This window comes from Pungitius pungitius, chromosome 17 (genome assembly GCF_949316345.1).
Source record: "Pungitius pungitius chromosome 17, fPunPun2.1, whole genome shotgun sequence".
Lineage (NCBI taxonomy): Eukaryota > Metazoa > Chordata > Actinopteri > Perciformes > Gasterosteidae > Pungitius > Pungitius pungitius.
In genome coordinates, this window is record NC_084916.1 from 2,976,444 (window position 1) to 2,995,380 (window position 18,937).

Genomic DNA, 18,937 nt, shown 5'->3' on the forward strand with positions numbered 1-18,937 from the left:
CCTGGTGGCTACAGCCGTGGAGCCACGCAGGCGGAGCAACACGGCTCTTCTCAGGTGAGCTGCACATCAGAATCTAGCTGAAGGACCAGGAGGATTCAGGGCACATGAAGCTCTGGTTTGCATCGGAGTCACGGAGCAAAGCTTCTCTTGATGTTTTAGAATATTTTGATAAGATGCCTCAAAGACTTCTAACAATCTGAATGAAAAGTGTGTGTTTCTCCATTTTCAGCTGCATGTTTCTAAGGTGGTCTGGTCTTAAAATGCTATTTTGTATGAAAATGTACAAATCCAAACGCTATAGCTAATTTCCAGCTTTGTTTGGATTAGCAAAGAAAACGTAACCGGTTTTCATAAAGAAATTAATGGTTTTTTCATCAATAACTGGGTGTTTTATTTCATAAATGATGATTAACATATCAAAAAGGGAACATTCATTAAATGTTTTTATTTATAAGTGATAAGTTGACTCCAACCCAAAATGTCCTGCGGGACAATAAAGTTGATCTTACCTTATCCCGTGGTAACACTCTTCACAAAGAAAGGAAAGACACACAAAGAAAGGTTTAGGTTTTAATCTGAATCATTTGTCCTGAAATGCTTTATTGATGACAAAGAATGGACATTTAAGAGTCTGGGGACTATTTTTACACCATTGGCCCTTAAAGCTAACTGGCTGCTGACCGCACACGGACATGAGTATCAGTCCTCTAATCTGACCGTTGACAAAAAAGTGTGTGAGTGCGTTTTAACTATAACTTCAACTTGTTATATGCTTAATCATATTCTGTTATTAGATTCATTATTTGTTTAACTAGAGCGTCTTTTTATCCAAACTGAGAGTATAATAATGGAGGATGTTGTGATGTGTACAGGCTGTGCAGCACTCTGAGACACACTTATACAAACAAACTGACATGACTTTACTGGGCACAGTTACGTTATATTTATTTCCAATGGTTAGTAAATGTCATACCACACATACAATTCAACAAATTCTTCAATACAAACACACACAGAAAAAAAGTGTGTTAAATGACACCAAATGCTGATCATGCAACCTTATCACTGCACGTCTGAGTGTGATTAACCACCTGCACAACCCTCCTGTCCATTCATCTCAGCAAAGGAGCTTCACGCTTGACTGGAATTACAGTAGGATGGTTTCCCAATATGATAACATTATGTGGGCTGCCACCCTCCCCCGACCCAGTGTGTCCCAAATCTCAGTTGAAGGTGATACTGATGCAGCACTCACACTGGCTCAAGGGGGGAGTGTGTGTGTGGTGTGGGGGGGGGGGGGGGGTGGCCCGAGTGAGGCGTGGATACTAACATACGCGTCTGAGGCTCTTAAACACGCACACAAACCCCTTCAGGGCAGGTTTTGAATAACCATCAAATAGATGATGAGAAAGAGGAAGACAAAACAGCTGTTGAATGGATTGTCTTTTGTACCGCAATTCATGGTCCCAGCGGATAACACCTCCGTTACTGTCTCCCCAGCCACAGTGAGCCGTCCCTCCTCGTCCCAGACGAGAACATCCTGTTCAACAGAATCTCCTCCCACCGTCGCCCCAGCGTTGCGCCAAGGAGATCCCCGCCTCCTCCGCCTCCATTTTCCAAGTCATCAGCCCGGCTCTCCTGTAAGACGGGCCGCCCACCTGTGACCAGCCTGCCCCGTCAGCAGCAGAACCGCCAGCAGGTCCAAAGTTGCAGCAGACCGGCCTATTTTCACTTCTCCCAGGCCATCCAGCTCGGCCCAAAGCCGAGACCAGTGAGGAACGGTTTCCACCCCCACTCCCTGAGCCCAGAGGTGGTCCATAGTGACCTCCCTGTCAGGCAGTATCACAACTGGCTGCTTCAGGGAGAGCCCTTGTCTGTGGTTGGGAGGCCTTGTCTCCTGAGCAGTGAATGCCCCCCACTGGCTGCTGCTGCTACCGCCGACAGTCCAGCTCGCACTCAGCTTCACGTGTTCCTGCCCACGGAGGCTGAAGGTGAGGAGGAGGGGAGCGAGTCGGTGGACGAAGGCTTCATGGACGAGATGGACAGTAAGATAACTTCTCTGAAGCTGCAGAATAGAGCTCCAAAGACACCCGTAATACCTCCCATGCTGTAGCATCATTTGGACAACATGTACATGTACATTTAGTGTATTACGGGTCTGTGTGCTAGATTCCTTCAATCTCTGAATCTTAGATGTTGCACTGTGTAGCAGTGATTTACAGAAAGCCCTTTCCTGCTTCCACGTGGCTACACCCCTTTGGGGTGGAAAAACTTGATTGAGAGCTCTGACCATTCAATACCTTTGGGGTGAGTTGGAACGGTCACTATGACTCTGCCCCCATCCTTAAACATGGGTCCTTAAACAGTATTTGACCTCAGTGATGATTTTCTGCAGTGGCGGACTGGCATTGGCAATTTTACAGCCAACCCAATGGAAAGGATGGCTGTTTATCAAGTTTTCTTTTCTTAGAGGGCAGTGCATCACGTTTTCTGCACTAGAATGGCATCCAACACAGCCCTATATCACATTTTATTGTTTTGTTGACGCCTATTGTCTTGGAATTAAATGTATTGTAAATTGTAAATTATATGTGTTGTATTTGTGGGTGCACATGTATTTGGCCATGTGGTGTACGTCTTCAAACTGAGCAAAGAGGCAATGCATTGAACCGAAAGGGACAAACTAAAAACGTGGAAGCGGATGTACTGTAAATATGATGTTGAAGTTTCTTATCTTAAAAAAGTATCTCTCTCTTGCAATACCAGGTTAAAAAACGTCATGTTTCATGACTAAGAACAGAAATGCATTTTCCAGTTTTTCCTGTTGGGCAGGTTTAATATCAACTTCACTGCTAGACAATCAACTTTGTTGAGGCAAATGGAGCTACTTGAGACTCAATAAGTAATAAATCAACCTTTAAAGTTTGAGTATCGTTTTGATTATTAACGGTCCTTATTTTTATTATTATGAATATTAACAAATATATTGTAAAAGTGTGCATATATACGCCACGGTGTATATGTATATATATTTGCACAGACACACTGTTGTGTACACACCAGTCCAGGTGGAGTCAGCATTGCTCCTTTGAACCGCAACGACAGCCTTTAAAAAACGAGGAAGAAGACACACACTCCGGTCTGCAAGCCTTTCAACAAGATATACCAAAAGCAAATGATGTAATTGGGAACTATGTTGAAAGAGCATGTCGTGGTTGTAGAGTATATTTCATAAGCAACCAAGTCGCATTTCAGCTGCAAAACCGGTGCATCAGAGTTTGTGGCAAACATGGCGTCGACGACGGAAACAGGCGACGGACGCAGCCCGCGGGCCACCAATCAAGAGCTGAGCCTCCAAGTCGCTGGCGCGGTAATATTACGCACGTTGAAACGGTGTCATGCATTTCTTCTTTTGACGTTGCTTAGTGGAGATATTATCATGTCTATCAAAATTAATTAATTTAGCACAGTGGTTGATTGATTCGGCGCGTGGTCATATTGACGCGAGACGCGCTAACTGTCCGTCGCGACCTAACGAGACAGTTGAGAGTTGTGCAGACCAGGCTAGTGTTAGCTTAGCAAATGGTGAGCTACTTGTTCTCTTTTTTTTTTTACAGGTCATGTAACTAATCTACATATCATCACAACATGGCTGAATCCAAGGGAGTAACTGGGGCAGAGGTAATTAAACCCCTCATTTCTAAACTATCGTCATTGTATAAGCTGTTGGCTAAACCTCTGTGCAGTAGTGACGCTAGTTGTGTTTACGCGGTGTGGGCAGTGTTGCTACAACAGCAACAAGCTAAACATGTGATTGCTTTGAAGGACCGGGAGGATGAGTTGAGTAATGGCAACAAGTGTTTTACAGAAAAATTAGGGATCTAAAGTAATGTATACTAACCTAGCGTTATTTTATTCTTTATTGTAAAGGTACATTACGTTTAATTAATTAACGTTAATGGGGATCTTTCAGTACTCGTTGCATTGGGGCATTTCAAATTAGGGCACATATTATGAATGAATGCTTCTACACGTTAATTTGGGTATCTGGCATGTCTACCCACCCCTAAACTCTGGAAAAAAAACAACTCCCGCTATTTGTTATGGTTCTTGTACGTCAGAAATGTCATGCTTGAGTGACTGCGAATGAGCTTCCTTATCATTCTCTCGTCACTATGAAATGGGAGTCTCTTACATGGCCTTGGCCCGCCCCCCTCCATCTCATCCCCACCGCCTCCCCTACACTCACTATAGATACGATATTTGCCAAAGCACGTCACTACGTTTCTGCAAACCTCGGATACACTTGGGATAGCTCGCTAGCAGCGAGAAGCAAATGAAGCACTCAAGATGCTCTGTGGTCGGCTGCACAGATCCGCACAGATCTGTACATAACGTCCCAGCCTCAAAAGAGACGAGAGACAAATGGATTCAATTCATATTTGAAGGTAATGTTCCGGAAAGAATTGGCAAAAGTCTGTTGGTGTGCGCAAACCATTTTGAATTAGACCGTTTTAGCAATTTGGGCCAATATAACTCTGGACTCGCAACGAGATTGACCTTGCAAGCGGGATCGATACCATCTATCCGTCACAGTACAGACAAGGGAATTGTAAGTATCTTTAAAAATAATTATTTTGACCGTGTAGTGTGGGCGGTTAGCGACGTTACCAATGTTGTTGGGGCTCATTAAAGGAACTCAAATCACGTCACTCTGGAGGCCTGTTCTACATGGGTTAAAAAGGGTACTGTTATAAATGGTCCGTGGAGTATTTTGACCAAAGTATGTCAGACATTTCTCAGAATGAAATAAGTAACAAAAGAAGGGCCGTAAATATACATATAATGTATGTGATGAACAATAGAACAGTTGAACGGTATAGATCAAAGGAAAACAAAGCAACAACAACACATAAAAGTAAAGACGCAGTGGCTATGTTGTATTAACAAGTTTTAAATTGTCCACAGAGCTTTCATCTCTTATTTTTTAAGCACCTCTTTATATTTATTTTGCATTGTCAGAGTGAGCCTGAGAGTGAAGACTTTAAGTAGCTCAAACGATGCGTTACAGTGAGACAGCCACAATGCTGGACAGGTTTGCAGATTTGTTTTTCCTGCGGCAAAGAACGTTCCAGCTGCTCAGGCGTCGTAAAAGTCAATGGGTTTCATCATTTGTCAATAGAAGACAATAACATGAAGCTGTGGTTTGATTATTTGTTGCATGTGTATGTATGTATGTATGTATGTATGTATGTATGTATGTATGTAGATGACAATGATCAGATGAAATATATTATTCCAAACATAATCTTGAAACAAGATTAAAAAACCATGGTAAAAAGAGAAATTGCCACAATATCCAATAAAAAGCTAATGTAAAAAAGGTTTTAGCAAGCAAATAATGCAGAGCAGCAGGTATATCAGCATAACTACACGTTCACAGTTTTTACAGATTTTACAGTTTTTTCTAGATTCCGTACTGACCTCTGGGGGTTGTAATTGTAGGCGTATTTTCATCATTAGCACAAGAGAAAAAGTCAGACTCCTGCTATTGTACATGATGCAATACAATATTTTGTCTCGCACAGATAACAGGAGGGACAGACGGACACTCCATGGAAGCTGTTGCAGAGCCACGAGCAACGATGGATGTTGAAGACCCAGAGCGTGTTTGTGAAGCTTCTAGACCCTCTGAGCATGGAGAGAAGGAGAACCTGGTGGCTGCTGAACAAGAAGAGGGAAGTAAAGAAACTCAACATGAAGAACCTGACATAAAAGAGACATTCAGCACATGTTTGATCGATGGTTGTGAGCCAGGCAGCACCTCGGATTCTGAAAAGGAAGAGAGATTTGAGGTGAAAACCGAGGAAGAGTTTGAGTCAAACAAAGAACGTGTCGCAATAAAGGAAGACTGCTCAGAGGACAGTCCCGCAGGACCCGACGGCAGTGAGGACACGGATATGCAAGAGATAACTAGTGAGGAGCTAGCAAACACAGACATGGACACCACGGAGAGCATCAATGTGGAGCCGCAGCAGGAGGCTGATGGCGGTATGTTGAGGGTCTATACGGCGGACGACCTCGATGAGATGATGGACATCGGCACGGTGGATCAGGTGGAGCAGGAAGCTCAGATGAAAGCGGAGCAGCAGACTAGCGAGATGGTCATGGACGACGGCCGCTCACCTTCCTATGCAAACAAAGGTAAAGTTAAGCACACGTCTAATCACAAAGGTTTTCTGCTGCAGAGAAACATTTCCAGTAGCGCGTCAATGTGCAAAGTCAGTCTGCTAGTGCTCTGCTGCTCTAAGCTCCACACAGACTTATTAGCACACGTGTCAAGGACAATAACGACATTTTTTCATTGTACACCTTTCAGGGTGGTGGGAGTTAATTTCGTCCCCCTGTTTTAATGGTAGGGGAAACACTAATTAATAAGCTTGATGAGTATTAGCAGGTTTATTGTACAGTATGGGTACGGCTTCTGGCATTAACCCTTTACGTGTATTAGGGTAAATATTGCTTCCTTTTAAAAAAAATATTTTGCGTTAAAGATCACAGAAAAGGAAATATTATTTATTTTTGTAATATTTGGAGTACAGAGTGACCAACTACATCTAATGAGTCTTGACTAATTCATTAATAACATTAGGTAAATGCTTCCTTTAGATCTGCTGTTGACTCAGATATTTCAGCACTGTTGAGCATCTAGGTCTAAACACTTGTGAAATGTAGAAGAACATTCTCTGTCAATGTAAACGATGCTCCGGCATTTAGCGCCTCTGTTCATCTCTGTATCTCAACCACGCTCACAGCCTCAATGACGGAGATCAGGACCTCTGTGGAGGAGGGAGCTGACGTGAAACCAGCAGTATGGCTGCCGCCTGCAGAGAAGGAGCTGCTGTCAGGGGACATGAACGAGGCTCTAGACACGGCGCAGTCCGGCTCGTCTCCGTCGTCTGAGGCCACGGCCACCTCAGGTGAGGCACCCCGCAGATCCCACTTAAACTTTTATAGATCATCAGTTTGCTAAAGGGAAAACCACCCGGATCATTGGAGGTTCCAACTGCTCCACATATCATCATTAAAAGCTGTAGTATAGAGTATATTTTCCAATACAGACACTATGACTCCCTGGCTCTTCTGAAGCAATTTAATGCTTCCTCACATCAAGCAATTAAAAGTAAATATTTCCTACCTCTCTGGTTGTGTTAGATTTTTTTTATTTTTTATTGGTTTACACCTTTAGTTTTGATGTCACTCTTGCGAGGATGATTATTTTCTGCCTGCATATTCTTCTGTGTCTTCAGTTAACCAGCTCACATGTTGCTTGTGTTCCTGTAGGAAGAGACAGCGCATCACCAGCTGCCACGGTGAACGGGATGAAAGTAGTCCAGCTGTCGATCCCTAGATTAGAGATTGTAAGTGTAAGAAGGCGTCTAAAGTAAACGGGTACACAGAAAATGAGTGGAGGTATCTGTGGATGTCTGCATCTAAATCCACAAAGTCAACACAACAGCAATATTTCTTTTCTGTTGTAGAAAAGCGTTCAGGGGTTCAAGTCGTCTCCTTCGCCGCCTTTGGTCAAGGTGAAAGACGAGCCCGTAGATGAAGAGTATGAACACGCTCTGATACCTTCTGCATTTGCAGCAGACGTGAAAGATGAGCCCAACACTACAAAGGTAACACACGGTTAATCAGACAGCAATCTTACTGTCTGATCTATTAACATATGTTCTAAAGAGTGTTGCTTGATTAAGGATGTAAAAAAAGTTTTATGTACAATAACAAAAGAAACGTAAGGAGCCCATTTTAATTAGTTAGGAATTATTTTTTTACCCAATCACTTTCAGGGGTGCAAACTCGTTTTTGATCTAAAATGGGTAATTTGTGTGATTAATGTATCTGCAATAAAAATGTTTAAATATTTTGAGGGGTCCCCCCCCTCCTTTGCTAATATTTAGTCTCCGCTGTTCGTCAAATCTATTCTTGAGGTTCCAAACATTTTCTGACTTTGGCCTCCCATTATTTATTTATTTATTTTCCCGGGGAGCAAGCCCCGGACCCCCCGAGGGGGTTCGGATTCTTGTCACCTTTTTTTATCCCTGATGAACTGGCCCCCCTGCACTTTATGAAATTTCTCCCTCGAGATGCGAACCCGGCATAATCGGACAAAAACTCTATCCCTATATTGTTGTATGGATTCACATCTGACTGTAGGTGCCAACCAAAAGATGTAAACTGACGTGAAATATTAAGTCATATAAAATGCTATCGATATGCAAGATTATTATTATTTTTTTATACAAAATATTTCTCATTTGACTCAAATGTTTTTTAACGATGGGAACGGTACTCACTTAATTTAAAGAGAACATGTTTGAATCGCTATTCTTTGAATTGAATTGGACGCCAACTTCCTCAATTATAATAGCCAAAACAAAGTCCATTCAATAAGGTAGGCCCTCTTCAAACCTGTCTCCATTGTGTTATGGACAGGAGGACTTGAGGATCGGATCGGTCTTCTCTGTGCCCCCAGCCGGCGAAACGCAGCGGCTGCCCGTCTTCTACCCGTCATCGGTGTACATGTCCTGTTCCGGCTGCAAGAAGAACCTGATGAAAGGCCAGACGGCGTTCCAGAGGAAGGGCTCGCCGGCACTCTTCTGCTCCACCACCTGCCTCACCAAGTCTGTCCCTGCGACCAAAGGAGTCACTAAGATCTGCCACAGCTGCAAAAAGTGAGTTCAATAGAAAACTGCGTCATCTTTCCAAACTTGCGGTACTCGATTCCTTATGAAAGTAAATACAACCACGGCCAAGAAGTAGTATCGAACCTCCTCCAGTCAGACAATCCCTGCAGGCCTTCTTTCATTTGATGCGGCATGTGTTTGGCCCACCTGCACGCGGCTTCCAACAGAGAGACGTCTGAGGCGACTGTTGGCAGCTAACGGCGCCAAACAACAGCAATTGTACTATATTGTAGTATAACTTTAAAGGAACTGGTTTCTTAGAAAGCCCTATGAATATGGTTATGAATATATAATTCATGAATTTGTTTATGTCATCCCAGGTTTATAATACGGCCTCAGGACGTCATTCTGGTTCCAGATGCTAAAGGCACCATGAGGGAATTCTGCAGCCAGATCTGCATGACCTCCTTCAACTACAAACATAACAACTCCAACTTCAGGATATCTGCTGCCATCAAAACAACTCCAAAACCAATTTCCCCACAGTCGCTCTGCAGCATGTGCACAAAATACTGCATTGTAAGTAAAACCTTGAGGATCCCACTTACGCTGTTTATTAGATTTGAATTGCAATGATATAAAGTAGTCTCACATGAGACAGGGATGTTTGATGACGATTAGTCGATCATCCAAATCTTTGCAGATATATTAACTGTTGTGTAATTATGCCCCTAAAAAGTGTCCACAAAATAAAAAACAGCCAGTTATGAACTTCATTTGTAAAGCTATTGAAAAAAAATTGCCACTTACAGGAAATAAATAAGATCTTTTTTCACTCAGCTTGCAATACAACACCATTTTTTGTTTGTTGCAGTTGCCTAGGGACACAGTCCAAAATGTTTCTTGTTTGAGTCCTGCTTTGTCAAATTCCCGTATATAAAGTATTAAGCAGAACAGAAGTACACGCAACCTTTTCCCCTCGCTGCCCCTGTGAGCAACACTTTGTTCATGTCAAGTCCGACCTCTGAAATAACACACCGCGGTTGTTATGCCATCCCTCCTGCAGAGTAAACACGAGGTGATCCTGAGCGGCTCCGTCCACAAGATCTGCAGCGACGCCTGCTTCAACCGCTTCCGCGCGGTGAACAAGTTGTCCATGGCCGGCTGTGCCAACTGTGGCTCCTACTCCCACAACAGGCCGCTCATGCTCAAGATGGAAGACTGCAACAAAACTCTGTGCAACGCAGAGTGTCTGGCCAAGTACAAAGAGGTAGGGGAGCTGATGACACGCAGTGTACTCTGCGTTATGGATGTCAGGAAAAAGGCCTATAAATTAAACGTCTGTTGGCATTAAAATCCATTAAACATCAAAAAGGACAAATACTGGCAGTATGAGGCAATACATATAGCTTTGACTATGCTGTGATACGAAACTGAACATTGTACTGAACATATTCCAGACATCTGGAGCTCCATAGTCATCTTTATATTACACAACCAGCGGGGCTTAGTTGTTTGTTTTTTGCAAGTCACTCGGACTTAAATATGATCTGAAACTGAAAATTTGGTAGAGACTGGGACCTAACTTCTATAAATCATATACTAATAAAAGTTCACACAAACGCTTCATAGCATATGATAATGAAGTGATGACGGACACTCTTGTGAGCTGGCTAATGCTACGCTAGCATTGGCCTGTCTGCGTTAACAGGGCGGGACTTAGCAGGTGATCAGTAATTTAATCAAACAGCTGTGGTCTTGCAATCAACACGACATGGGCGATTATTATAATAAAACTGCACGTTCTGTATTTCTTGTTTATCTCATAACAGAATACCAAGATAACCAAGCCCTGTACGATGTGTCGCACTTCCCGGTTGCTGGAAGAAATGGTTGACAACAAGAACAGTGATGACTCTGTGAACCTCTTCTGTAGCAGCAGTTGTGTGATGGCATTCAAGGTCCAGACTGTCAGCACATCAGGTACAAGTAGTTTCCATCACTGACGTTAGTGTTGCCATTCATTACTTCACACCATCACAATGTGTTTTTTTCGATTTCTTTAATTAAATATATAAAAACCTTTTATTTTATTTTCTGCAGGTGCTCGGTTGAATTGTGATAGCTGTGAGAAAACCTCTGTCCCAGCCTACCACCTGGCCATGTCCGATACCTCCATCAGGAACTTCTGCACTTTACCCTGTGTCATGGCTTTTCAGGTAACGAGGATCACTCACTGCAATGGTTTTAGGGCATTCCCAACAACAAATCGTTCCCCATGTTGTCAGAACACAGTCTTTCTAGAACACATGTCGGTGTCGCACTAGAAACCCCTACTGGTTGGCAGTGGTTTCTACTCCAGACATTGTTGAGTTTCTTTTTTCTTTTTCTGTTTCATAGGAAAAGTTCAAAAAGTCCCAGAAACAGGTGAACGTTTTTACCAAGCTGCCAGTCGGCGCCCCCCAAATCCAGACCGGCACTCCCATCCAAACCCTGCAAGATGTCCCCAAAGGACCGCTGAAACTGAACTGCTCCCAGTGTGACCGCAACATATCTTTTAAACCCGAACTCCTCCAGATCAAGGTAATGCGTGTGGGGGGGGCACAACAGGGAAGGGTCACACGCTTGTCTTCCCGTAGTCCTTGATGTCTTCAGTCCTCCAACCTCTTTCAAGCTTGAGACAGGCCTTCAGCCTTGGTCTAATACCGGATTTGCACTAATTGTTCCTATTCCTTGCGTTACAACGCGATCACAGTGAAAAAGAAATATATTAATTAATTATTAATATTAATGTTTTTACCTCTGTTTGTGAAGGACAAGTTGCTTTTCTTCTGCGGCGGAGACTGCGCTCACGAGTACAAGAAAGACAACTTTGTGACGAGCTCGTGTGAATACTGTAAGATCGAAAAGATTACCAGCGACGCCAAGAGGGTTAACAACAGAGACTGCTTCTTCTGCAGCGACGGTGAGGAGACCGGAATACAGAAAGGACCGTGGCACAGCGCCTGCTTGTTAACACGTTGTGTTCAACCTTATTAAACTGCACCCTTGCGCCATCCTCCCAGGCTGTAAGCTCCTCTTCAGACACGAGATGACTAAAAAGTGGGGGAAACACTGTCACTCCTGCGTCTACTGCCACGGCATGTCCAAGAAGCTGGTGACGGCCCAGTACGGAGGCTCCACGGAGGAGTTCTGCTCCGAGGAGTGCCGGTCCAAATACACCATGCTCTTCTGCCATGTAAGCAAGCATCAGTGGGCTAATTCAAAGCACACTCAATCAAAGGCTTATTTGTTGTTTTCTTACCTCTCAGGTTGCAAAGTGTGACACCTGCGGCCTCAAAGGGAAGCTGAAGCAGAGTCTTCCCATTCTGGGGGGAGTCAAACACTTCTGCAATCTGAGTTGCCTGCTACACTTCTGCTGCGACACAGTGGCTGCGCAGGGCGATGTTGTCATAGGTCTGTGTTATGGTTGAAATTTCAAGTTTTATTTTTCAGTATTGTGAGTTTTTTTTGCCTGATTTCGTAACCATCATCAAGGACAAAACTGACAATTAATTTGTATTAATCGGTTAATCAGTTCTCCCTTTGATTTCATTGTTATATTCACATCTTTTAAGCAATTTAAGTCCAGATGAGGGGTGAGTGGGGAGCACGGTCATCCCCCAATCAGAGGGTTGGCGGTTCAATCCCATGTTGATGTGTCCGTGGGCAAGACACTACAACATTGCTCCTGTAGCTGTGACTACAGTGTGTGAATGTTAGTGACTGATGGGCAAGTGCCACAGTGTATGGTAGCTCCTGTTATGAGTGTATGAATGGGTTAATGATGTCATGTAGTGTCAAGTGTGTGCTTTGAGTGGTACAGACCAATTATCCCTTTTCAATGCCAATTAGATAATTAGACTGTTGTTTTTAAATAAACATGGGGACTATTGTATTTGAATTTACATTGAGCATGTTTTCCCCCTACCCCGATAAAGATTAATTATGATGATTTACATCAATGAGCAGTAGCCCCTCTGACCCCACGCGTGCTTCCCGGTGTTTTCTAGGATCTGCAGGTCCTGAGGAGGCCACGCCTGTCATTGCCAATGTCGTCTCACTTGCTGGTCCTCAGACACGGAATTCAAGCGCTTCCAAAAGAGCCGCCCAGCAGCAACACCCAAACGCAGGTAATTATGAAAAGTATGTCAAATTAATAGGAAAAAAGTGCTGCCTGCTCATTCAGTCCGTTAACAGTGTTGACTGTGAAGGCCTCATACTCTCATTGTGTCCACAGGCACAGTCTTCCAAACAAAGAACTCTGGACATGTAAGTTGTTGTGTGATACATGTACAGACAGAAAATCTATGAGCTGTTTCTACAACTTGATTAGAGTTGAGCTGTTGTCATTTCAGTTGATTGGACATGATTTGGAAAGCCTCACTTTGCCTATGTAAGGTGCCACAGTTTACGGTGCATGTCAGAGCACAAACAAAGCCATGAAGTCAAAGGAATTCTTGCTTTACACCTGCGAGACAGGATTGTGTCAAGGCACAGATCTAGAAACATTTCTGCATCATTATTTGAATTTGTGCACGCGCACTCACACTGTAATTGTTCTTTCCTTGAACAAAAAAAAATAGCACAGAAGTAAAACAGCTGGAAGTATTTTATTCAGTTCATTATTGAACCAAGCCGGTAAATTGCTAAATATTTTGGGTAGCCATTTTTTTGGCCTTCCATGGGCTTGGTAGATTGGTTAGATTGAATTTATTTATTTTTATTTTCTCTTTTTTGTGTTGATATTGGGAAAACGTATATTTTAGTTTTTTAACATTACTTTTACTCTGGCAGGACATATTTCCATTCCAGTTTCTATAACCAATGAATGTAGATTTCTTCTAAACTTTTAACTTTTGCTTAGAAGAATCTTTAGTTTTCGAACCTTTCAGTTGTCAGTCTGGTAAAACCATTTGAAAGCATTCTGCAACAACAAAATGACACGTTTTGCAGGCCCTCCAAAAACAATAAGAAGTATGAGTCCATTTTGGGCTTAAGAGGAAAAGGTATATTTTAGATCATTAAATCTGCAAAAATGTATGATGAACCTCCGATTCACAATCAGTCTTGGATGCGGCGGTTGCCTGTCTAGAGAGTTTATTTATTTTGAAATCGTTGTCCTTTTGACTCTTCTTCAGAGTGGTACTCAGACAGATGCAGTGAGTGGCCATCTTCCAAAGATCCTGAAGAACAAGGCTGTGCTCTGCAGACCGCTGGTGCAGAACAAAGGGGTCACCTGTAAAACGCAGACCGCCGATGTCGAAGCACAGACAGGTAGGTACCCAAACAATCGCATTTCCATGGAAACAACACCTCTGTGCGTGTTGGTACATTTTTTCAGCCACTGATGTGAGCAATTTGTGAGTGCGCTGTCCCTAGAATTCTATACTTATCCATCTGATGTTGAAATATACTATTTTTTTTTTTACTTCTTAGAGCTTTTAAAATGATTTGTGCCCCTCTCTGTAGATGACGTTTACCCTCAAATCATGGTGGTTCCTGTGCCAGTGCCGGTGTATGTCCCCGTACCCATGAACATGTACAGCCAGTATGCTCCCAAACCTCTGGGCCTGCCATTGCCGGTTTGTCACAAACTACGCACACCTCTTGTTCAGGTGTTTTGATTCCCTGAAGAGGGGGACCGGATCTCATCTTTACTCTGACAACCGCAGGTGCCTGTACCCATGTTCCTTCCTGTGACCCTGGACAGCGCCGAGCGCATCATGGAAACCATCCAGGAGATCAAGCAAAAGATCCCGTCGGACCCCTTCGAGGCTGAACTCATCCTCATGGCCGAGATGGTGGCAGAACAGAATGAGAAGAATGACAAGGAGGAGGCACCAAAGGAGAAAGGGATGGAGAAGGAGAGAGACCGACAAGAAGCAGCGGCTTCAGATGGTGAGCCCAACAGTTGTTTGTTGTATATGTGTTTGTAGTGTGTTTGTATGTATGAAGGAGGACAGAGTAACACTTCAGTAGCGGCGTTCACCGCAACAACCTTAGACGTTCTCCTTAGGTTCCTTACATGCTTTCTATTAAGCCATTTGAAATGTCTGCTGCCAGAGAGGGACAGCATTGTGGTGAGGTCATGTCTCACGGAATCAGGCCGCCCTGTGGTTCCAGATTCCAGAGTAATTGGAAAATACTTCAGATCTTGATTTGATCATGAATCTATTAAACCTCAAACTTTAATCAAATTGGTGACAACCAATTAGTCCAGAGGTTCCCAAACCTTTTCTGCGAGGGCCCCTTTGCGGTTATAGGGATATTGTAAGCCCACCGTGGTTCGAACTTTAAAAAAAGTATAGGGTTGGTGATGAAGTGAAGTGACCCCCAGATTGGGAACCACTGACGTAGTCGATGGTCCACTAATCATTACCCTGTCTAGACTTATGGCCCGGTTGTGGCGCCCCGCCTGTAATAAATACTGACATTTGTCCTCCAGGTTTTTGTCTATATTTTCTCCTGCCTTTCACTCTCCTTGTTGCTGCTAATTATTCCCCACAATTTTCCCCATTACACCTGAAATAGATGTCAAGCTCCTCCCATCTCTTTTTTGATAGACGAAGCCAGTAACTTCTGCGATGACTTGGACACAGAGGAATTGGCCAGTTTCCTCAACAACTGGGAGGACGGCACCTCTGAGGCGGGTCTGCGGTCTCCTGGGCGACCGTGCGGGCTGGAAAAGCTCCACGCCATCCTGGATATTCCCACCGTAGCGACCAATGAGCCTTACTCCGAACCCCTGGCTCCAGTGGCGACTCCCATGGACGTCGAAGCTGACTTCGCTGTCGGTGAGGAGATGTTCAGATTTCTGAAGTGCGTGACACGACATCACTTGACTTGTCTCTCGTCCTCGAGCTGGTGTTCCAAGAGGTTTAGTTGAAGTGTGGTCGGGATGAAGATATGCTTTGGACACATTAGACACTGGTCTTATGTTGCATGTGATGAAATTGCCAGAAACTCTGGAGAGGATGGCCCGGTTGAGAGAGCAGTCCGAGCGATCCCCGAGCCCGCCGCCTGCCGCCACGCGACGACGACAAGCTCACCGTAAAGCTCGAGAAAAGAGGGTAACTGTCTGGGAAATGAGATACGATGCTGCCTGTGCATTCAGGACATTCAGGACGTCTGATTTTACTTGCAATCCCATTCATTTCCAGTTCTGGACAGTGGGAACTCCTTCCATGTGTCTGGTTTTCTCACCATGACCATATCCTTGATGTAATCCTCTCTCTCCACCTCTCCGCCGTTAAAGGGTCGTAAGGTCCAGCGGCCGTTGAAGGCAGCTGAACCGTTGCCTCAAAAAGGCGCCTCCAACAAGACCGTCGCCGTGGACGTCCCAAAACTGAAGAGTCAATATGGAGTCGACGCCTGGAAGCGATGGATTCAATGGAGGCAAACTCAACCCAACTTGGAGAAGCCACGCTTCGGTTGTGAGTCTGGATGTTCAGGATACCCACCTACTTCAGCTCATCATGTGCTCATAATTTACATTGATATATTTCGATCATTTACATCTAAAACACCAAACAGTAAAGCAGGAATATCAAATCCATTGAACCAGAAAGGGAATTTAAAAGATGTCCTTCTCGCTCGAGAGTTGTGGAGAAATTTACTTTTACTGATAGTTTTTGTAAAGTTTGACTTTACACATAAAAACCAAGTTCCATTTTGATAAATTGGACTCCTCGTGTCTTGATTTCAGCACGGCCCATAGAGTTGAAGGAGGATGTTCTTTGCTCCACCACTGCCGAGCTGAGCTACGGCCTCTGCTGCTTCATCACCGAGGTGAAACGACCCAACGGAGAGCCGTATTCCCCCGACAGCCTGTTCTACCTCTGCCTCGGCATTCAGCAGGCAAGACCCTTAAACACAGGCCGACTCTGGACGCATGCAACGGGAAGCAACAGTGCTTTGTGAACATATGTACACTTCGCAGCTAGCACACGTTGTAGAGTTTTCCCGTAAGGGGGAGGGCAAGTTGACCAGTGGAAACTTTTCAATGTAAAGCCGGAAACGCAGGTATTAGGGGTAACTTATATGCTATAGGGACATAAAATACCCTCATTGTTCTCATTGCACGTGTGACCTTTTCATCTCTCTGCAGTACCTATTTGAGAACGGTCGTGTGGAGAACATATTCATGGATCGGTTCTACAACAAGTTCTCCACTGAGTTTAATGATATGCTACGAGATTTCAAACCCTCGATCACAGCAAGTGGTGAGTTATACATCTGCCATTTTATACTGTCGATCAATCAGTATGTCTTCCAGTTTCCTGATTTCTCCTCCCCCGTCCCCTTCAGGTTACATCCACTCCCGGGTGGAGGAGGAGTTTCTGTGGGACTGCAAACAGCTGGGGGCGTACTCTCCCATCGTCCTCCTAAACACTCTGCTCTTCTTCTGCTGCAAATACTTTGGCTTCACCAAGGCGGAGCAGCACCGCCAGCTGTCCTTCGCCCACGTCATGCGCTGCACCAAGACCAACGCGAACAAAACCAAGACCACCTTCCTGCGCTTCTACCCCCCTATACCCCCAAACGAACCAGAGAAAGGTACCAATACGGCGGAGGGTCAGAGTGAAGTAGCGTTTTGAAGACAACACGTACAACCTATATGTTTAGAATGGCGGTGTAACAGGCCGTTGTTGAGCCGTGCAGCTCCCCTCTCTCACAGTGCGTCACACGGTGTCATTTAGACAAATATGAGCTTCGGTGTTTGTTGCACCCTACATGCCCTTTTCAAGAAAGCACTTTGTTCATCCAGTTCGGAGTTAAATTGTGTTCTTTTTTGTTGTTTTTTAAAACTGTTTTTTATTAGGAATGGTGTAAATGGGGTTGTGTCTTCTTCAGATCTAGAGGTTCCTGTGAAGAAGCGTAAGGAGGAAGGTAAAGAGAACATTCTGGAAATGATTGAGAACACAGAGAACCCTCTCCGCTGTCCAATCAGACTCTACGAGTTTTATCTCTCCAAGTGGTGAGTATAGAAGCACACCGAATGAGAAAATGTGTTTGTTGGAAATTTGTGGGTCATTACCCTTTGATATGTTAAGAAATTAAACTTTATCCAAGGGAGATATTGACACCAAAAGGCTATTCTATTCATTTTTGAGAAATCATTTTGACTGTCTTTTGACTGTTTTACCAGGACATGTTAATTCAGTATGTATTTATCAAAGACTGCAAATTGTTCACCACATTCACATTAGCAACTGTCTTCCATCCAGCTCGGAGTCGGTCAAGCAGCGCACCAACCTGTTTTACCTTCACCCCGAACGCTGCTGCGTCCCCAACAGCCCCCTGTGGTTCTCCTCCACCCCTCTGAATGACAGCACCATGGAGGGCATGCTCGTCCGCATCCTCACCGTCAGAGAGCTTCATCTTGGGAAGAGGAAAGCTGAAGGGACGGAGCAGAAGACATCTGAGGATGCACCATTTATACCAACCGATGAGGATGAAGAAGAGGATTCAGAGTGATGTAGAGCAGAAGTGACCTTTTTATTAGCATAGGAGCCTTTTGGTGTACATGGAAATTCTCATTTGATCATGGCCCAAGAAATGGACAATGGAGTAAATATCTGATAGACAAATTACAATTTAAAAGTCCTACGGCAATATGTCCTTTTGTGTTTTATGGATCATATTTTCCCTAATTGTTTTTATTCCTTTTATTTTAGTTGTGTATTACCTTTTTTTGTGTGTATTTTTTGTCTAGGCATATAATCACACTGAAAACTGCTTTGTGTGAAGTAAATCTGAATACTCAACAGTCAGTGACAAGCAGTATAAGTTGACCTTTTTTAAGAGCACATTTCTAGATCCTGTATTCTTTTATACCCTGAACTAAATCAGAAACTTAAGTACTTGGAATTCACAGAAAGTCAAATTTGATCAAATGAAAAAAATGTTTTCAGATATTTGAATGCATTAAAGAAGTATATCATCACTGTTTTCTCTTAAGTGACATTTATTGATATCTGGGCAAACTCTCCACAAATGTTAAGGACACTGACTTGAAAAGTTTAATGTTTTTGACACATTGGTTCATCACTTTGTGCATAACCATGTAGCCTACAGGCCCTTCATGTACATCCGGCATATGTATATTCCTTACTATGGCTGCCAATGTCCTGAGTATTTTCTATTGTAAGTTGTTTTTTAATAAAAATAATTCCAGAGGGAGTTGTTTTATGAGAACAGAAACC

At 43.7% G+C, this 18,937-nt stretch overlaps 1 protein-coding gene across 2 annotated transcripts; it reads left to right on the forward strand.

Annotated features, from left to right (window-relative positions):
- Positions 1-3,098: 3,098 nt before the first annotated feature.
- zmym4.1 (zinc finger MYM-type containing 4, tandem duplicate 1) lies at positions 3,099-18,935 on the forward strand. 2 transcript variants are annotated; one of them, XM_037474604.2, is made up of 28 exons: positions 3,099-3,370; positions 3,618-3,681; positions 5,589-6,204; positions 6,816-6,980; positions 7,345-7,421; positions 7,542-7,682; positions 8,500-8,738; positions 9,071-9,269; positions 9,757-9,960; positions 10,523-10,673; positions 10,794-10,909; positions 11,091-11,273; positions 11,505-11,655; positions 11,756-11,928; positions 12,002-12,146; positions 12,743-12,862; positions 12,970-13,001; positions 13,871-14,006; positions 14,202-14,314; positions 14,405-14,630; positions 15,296-15,526; positions 15,693-15,802; positions 15,988-16,165; positions 16,438-16,589; positions 16,840-16,954; positions 17,040-17,288; positions 17,586-17,709; positions 17,960-18,935. In XM_037474604.2, the coding sequence occupies exons 2-28, from the start codon at positions 3,649-3,651 to the stop codon at positions 18,207-18,209; spliced, it is 4,629 nt and encodes a 1,542-aa protein (XP_037330501.2). In that variant the 5' UTR covers positions 3,099-3,370; positions 3,618-3,648; the 3' UTR covers positions 18,210-18,935. The 2 variants fall into 2 exon arrangements, with proteins under 2 accessions (XP_037330501.2, XP_037330499.2); XM_037474602.2 differs by lacking the exons at positions 3,099-3,370; positions 3,618-3,681 and adding an exon at positions 4,255-4,612.
- Positions 18,936-18,937: the final 2 nt, after the last annotated feature.

What these genes read in the sequence shown, in the direction of transcription:
- zmym4.1 (XM_037474602.2), top strand. Translation starts at nt 4,337, where the DNA reads ATGAAGCACTCAAGATGCTCTGTGGTCGGCTGCACAGATCCGCACAGA. An exon ending in ACAGTACAGACAAGGGAATT is followed by an intron (nt 4,613 to 5,588) that starts GTAAGTATCTTT and finishes TGTCTCGCACAG; the next exon opens with ATAACAGGAGGGACAGACGG. An exon ending in CCTGTGTCATGGCTTTTCAG is followed by an intron (nt 10,910 to 11,090) that starts GTAACGAGGATC and finishes TCTGTTTCATAG; the next exon opens with GAAAAGTTCAAAAAGTCCCA.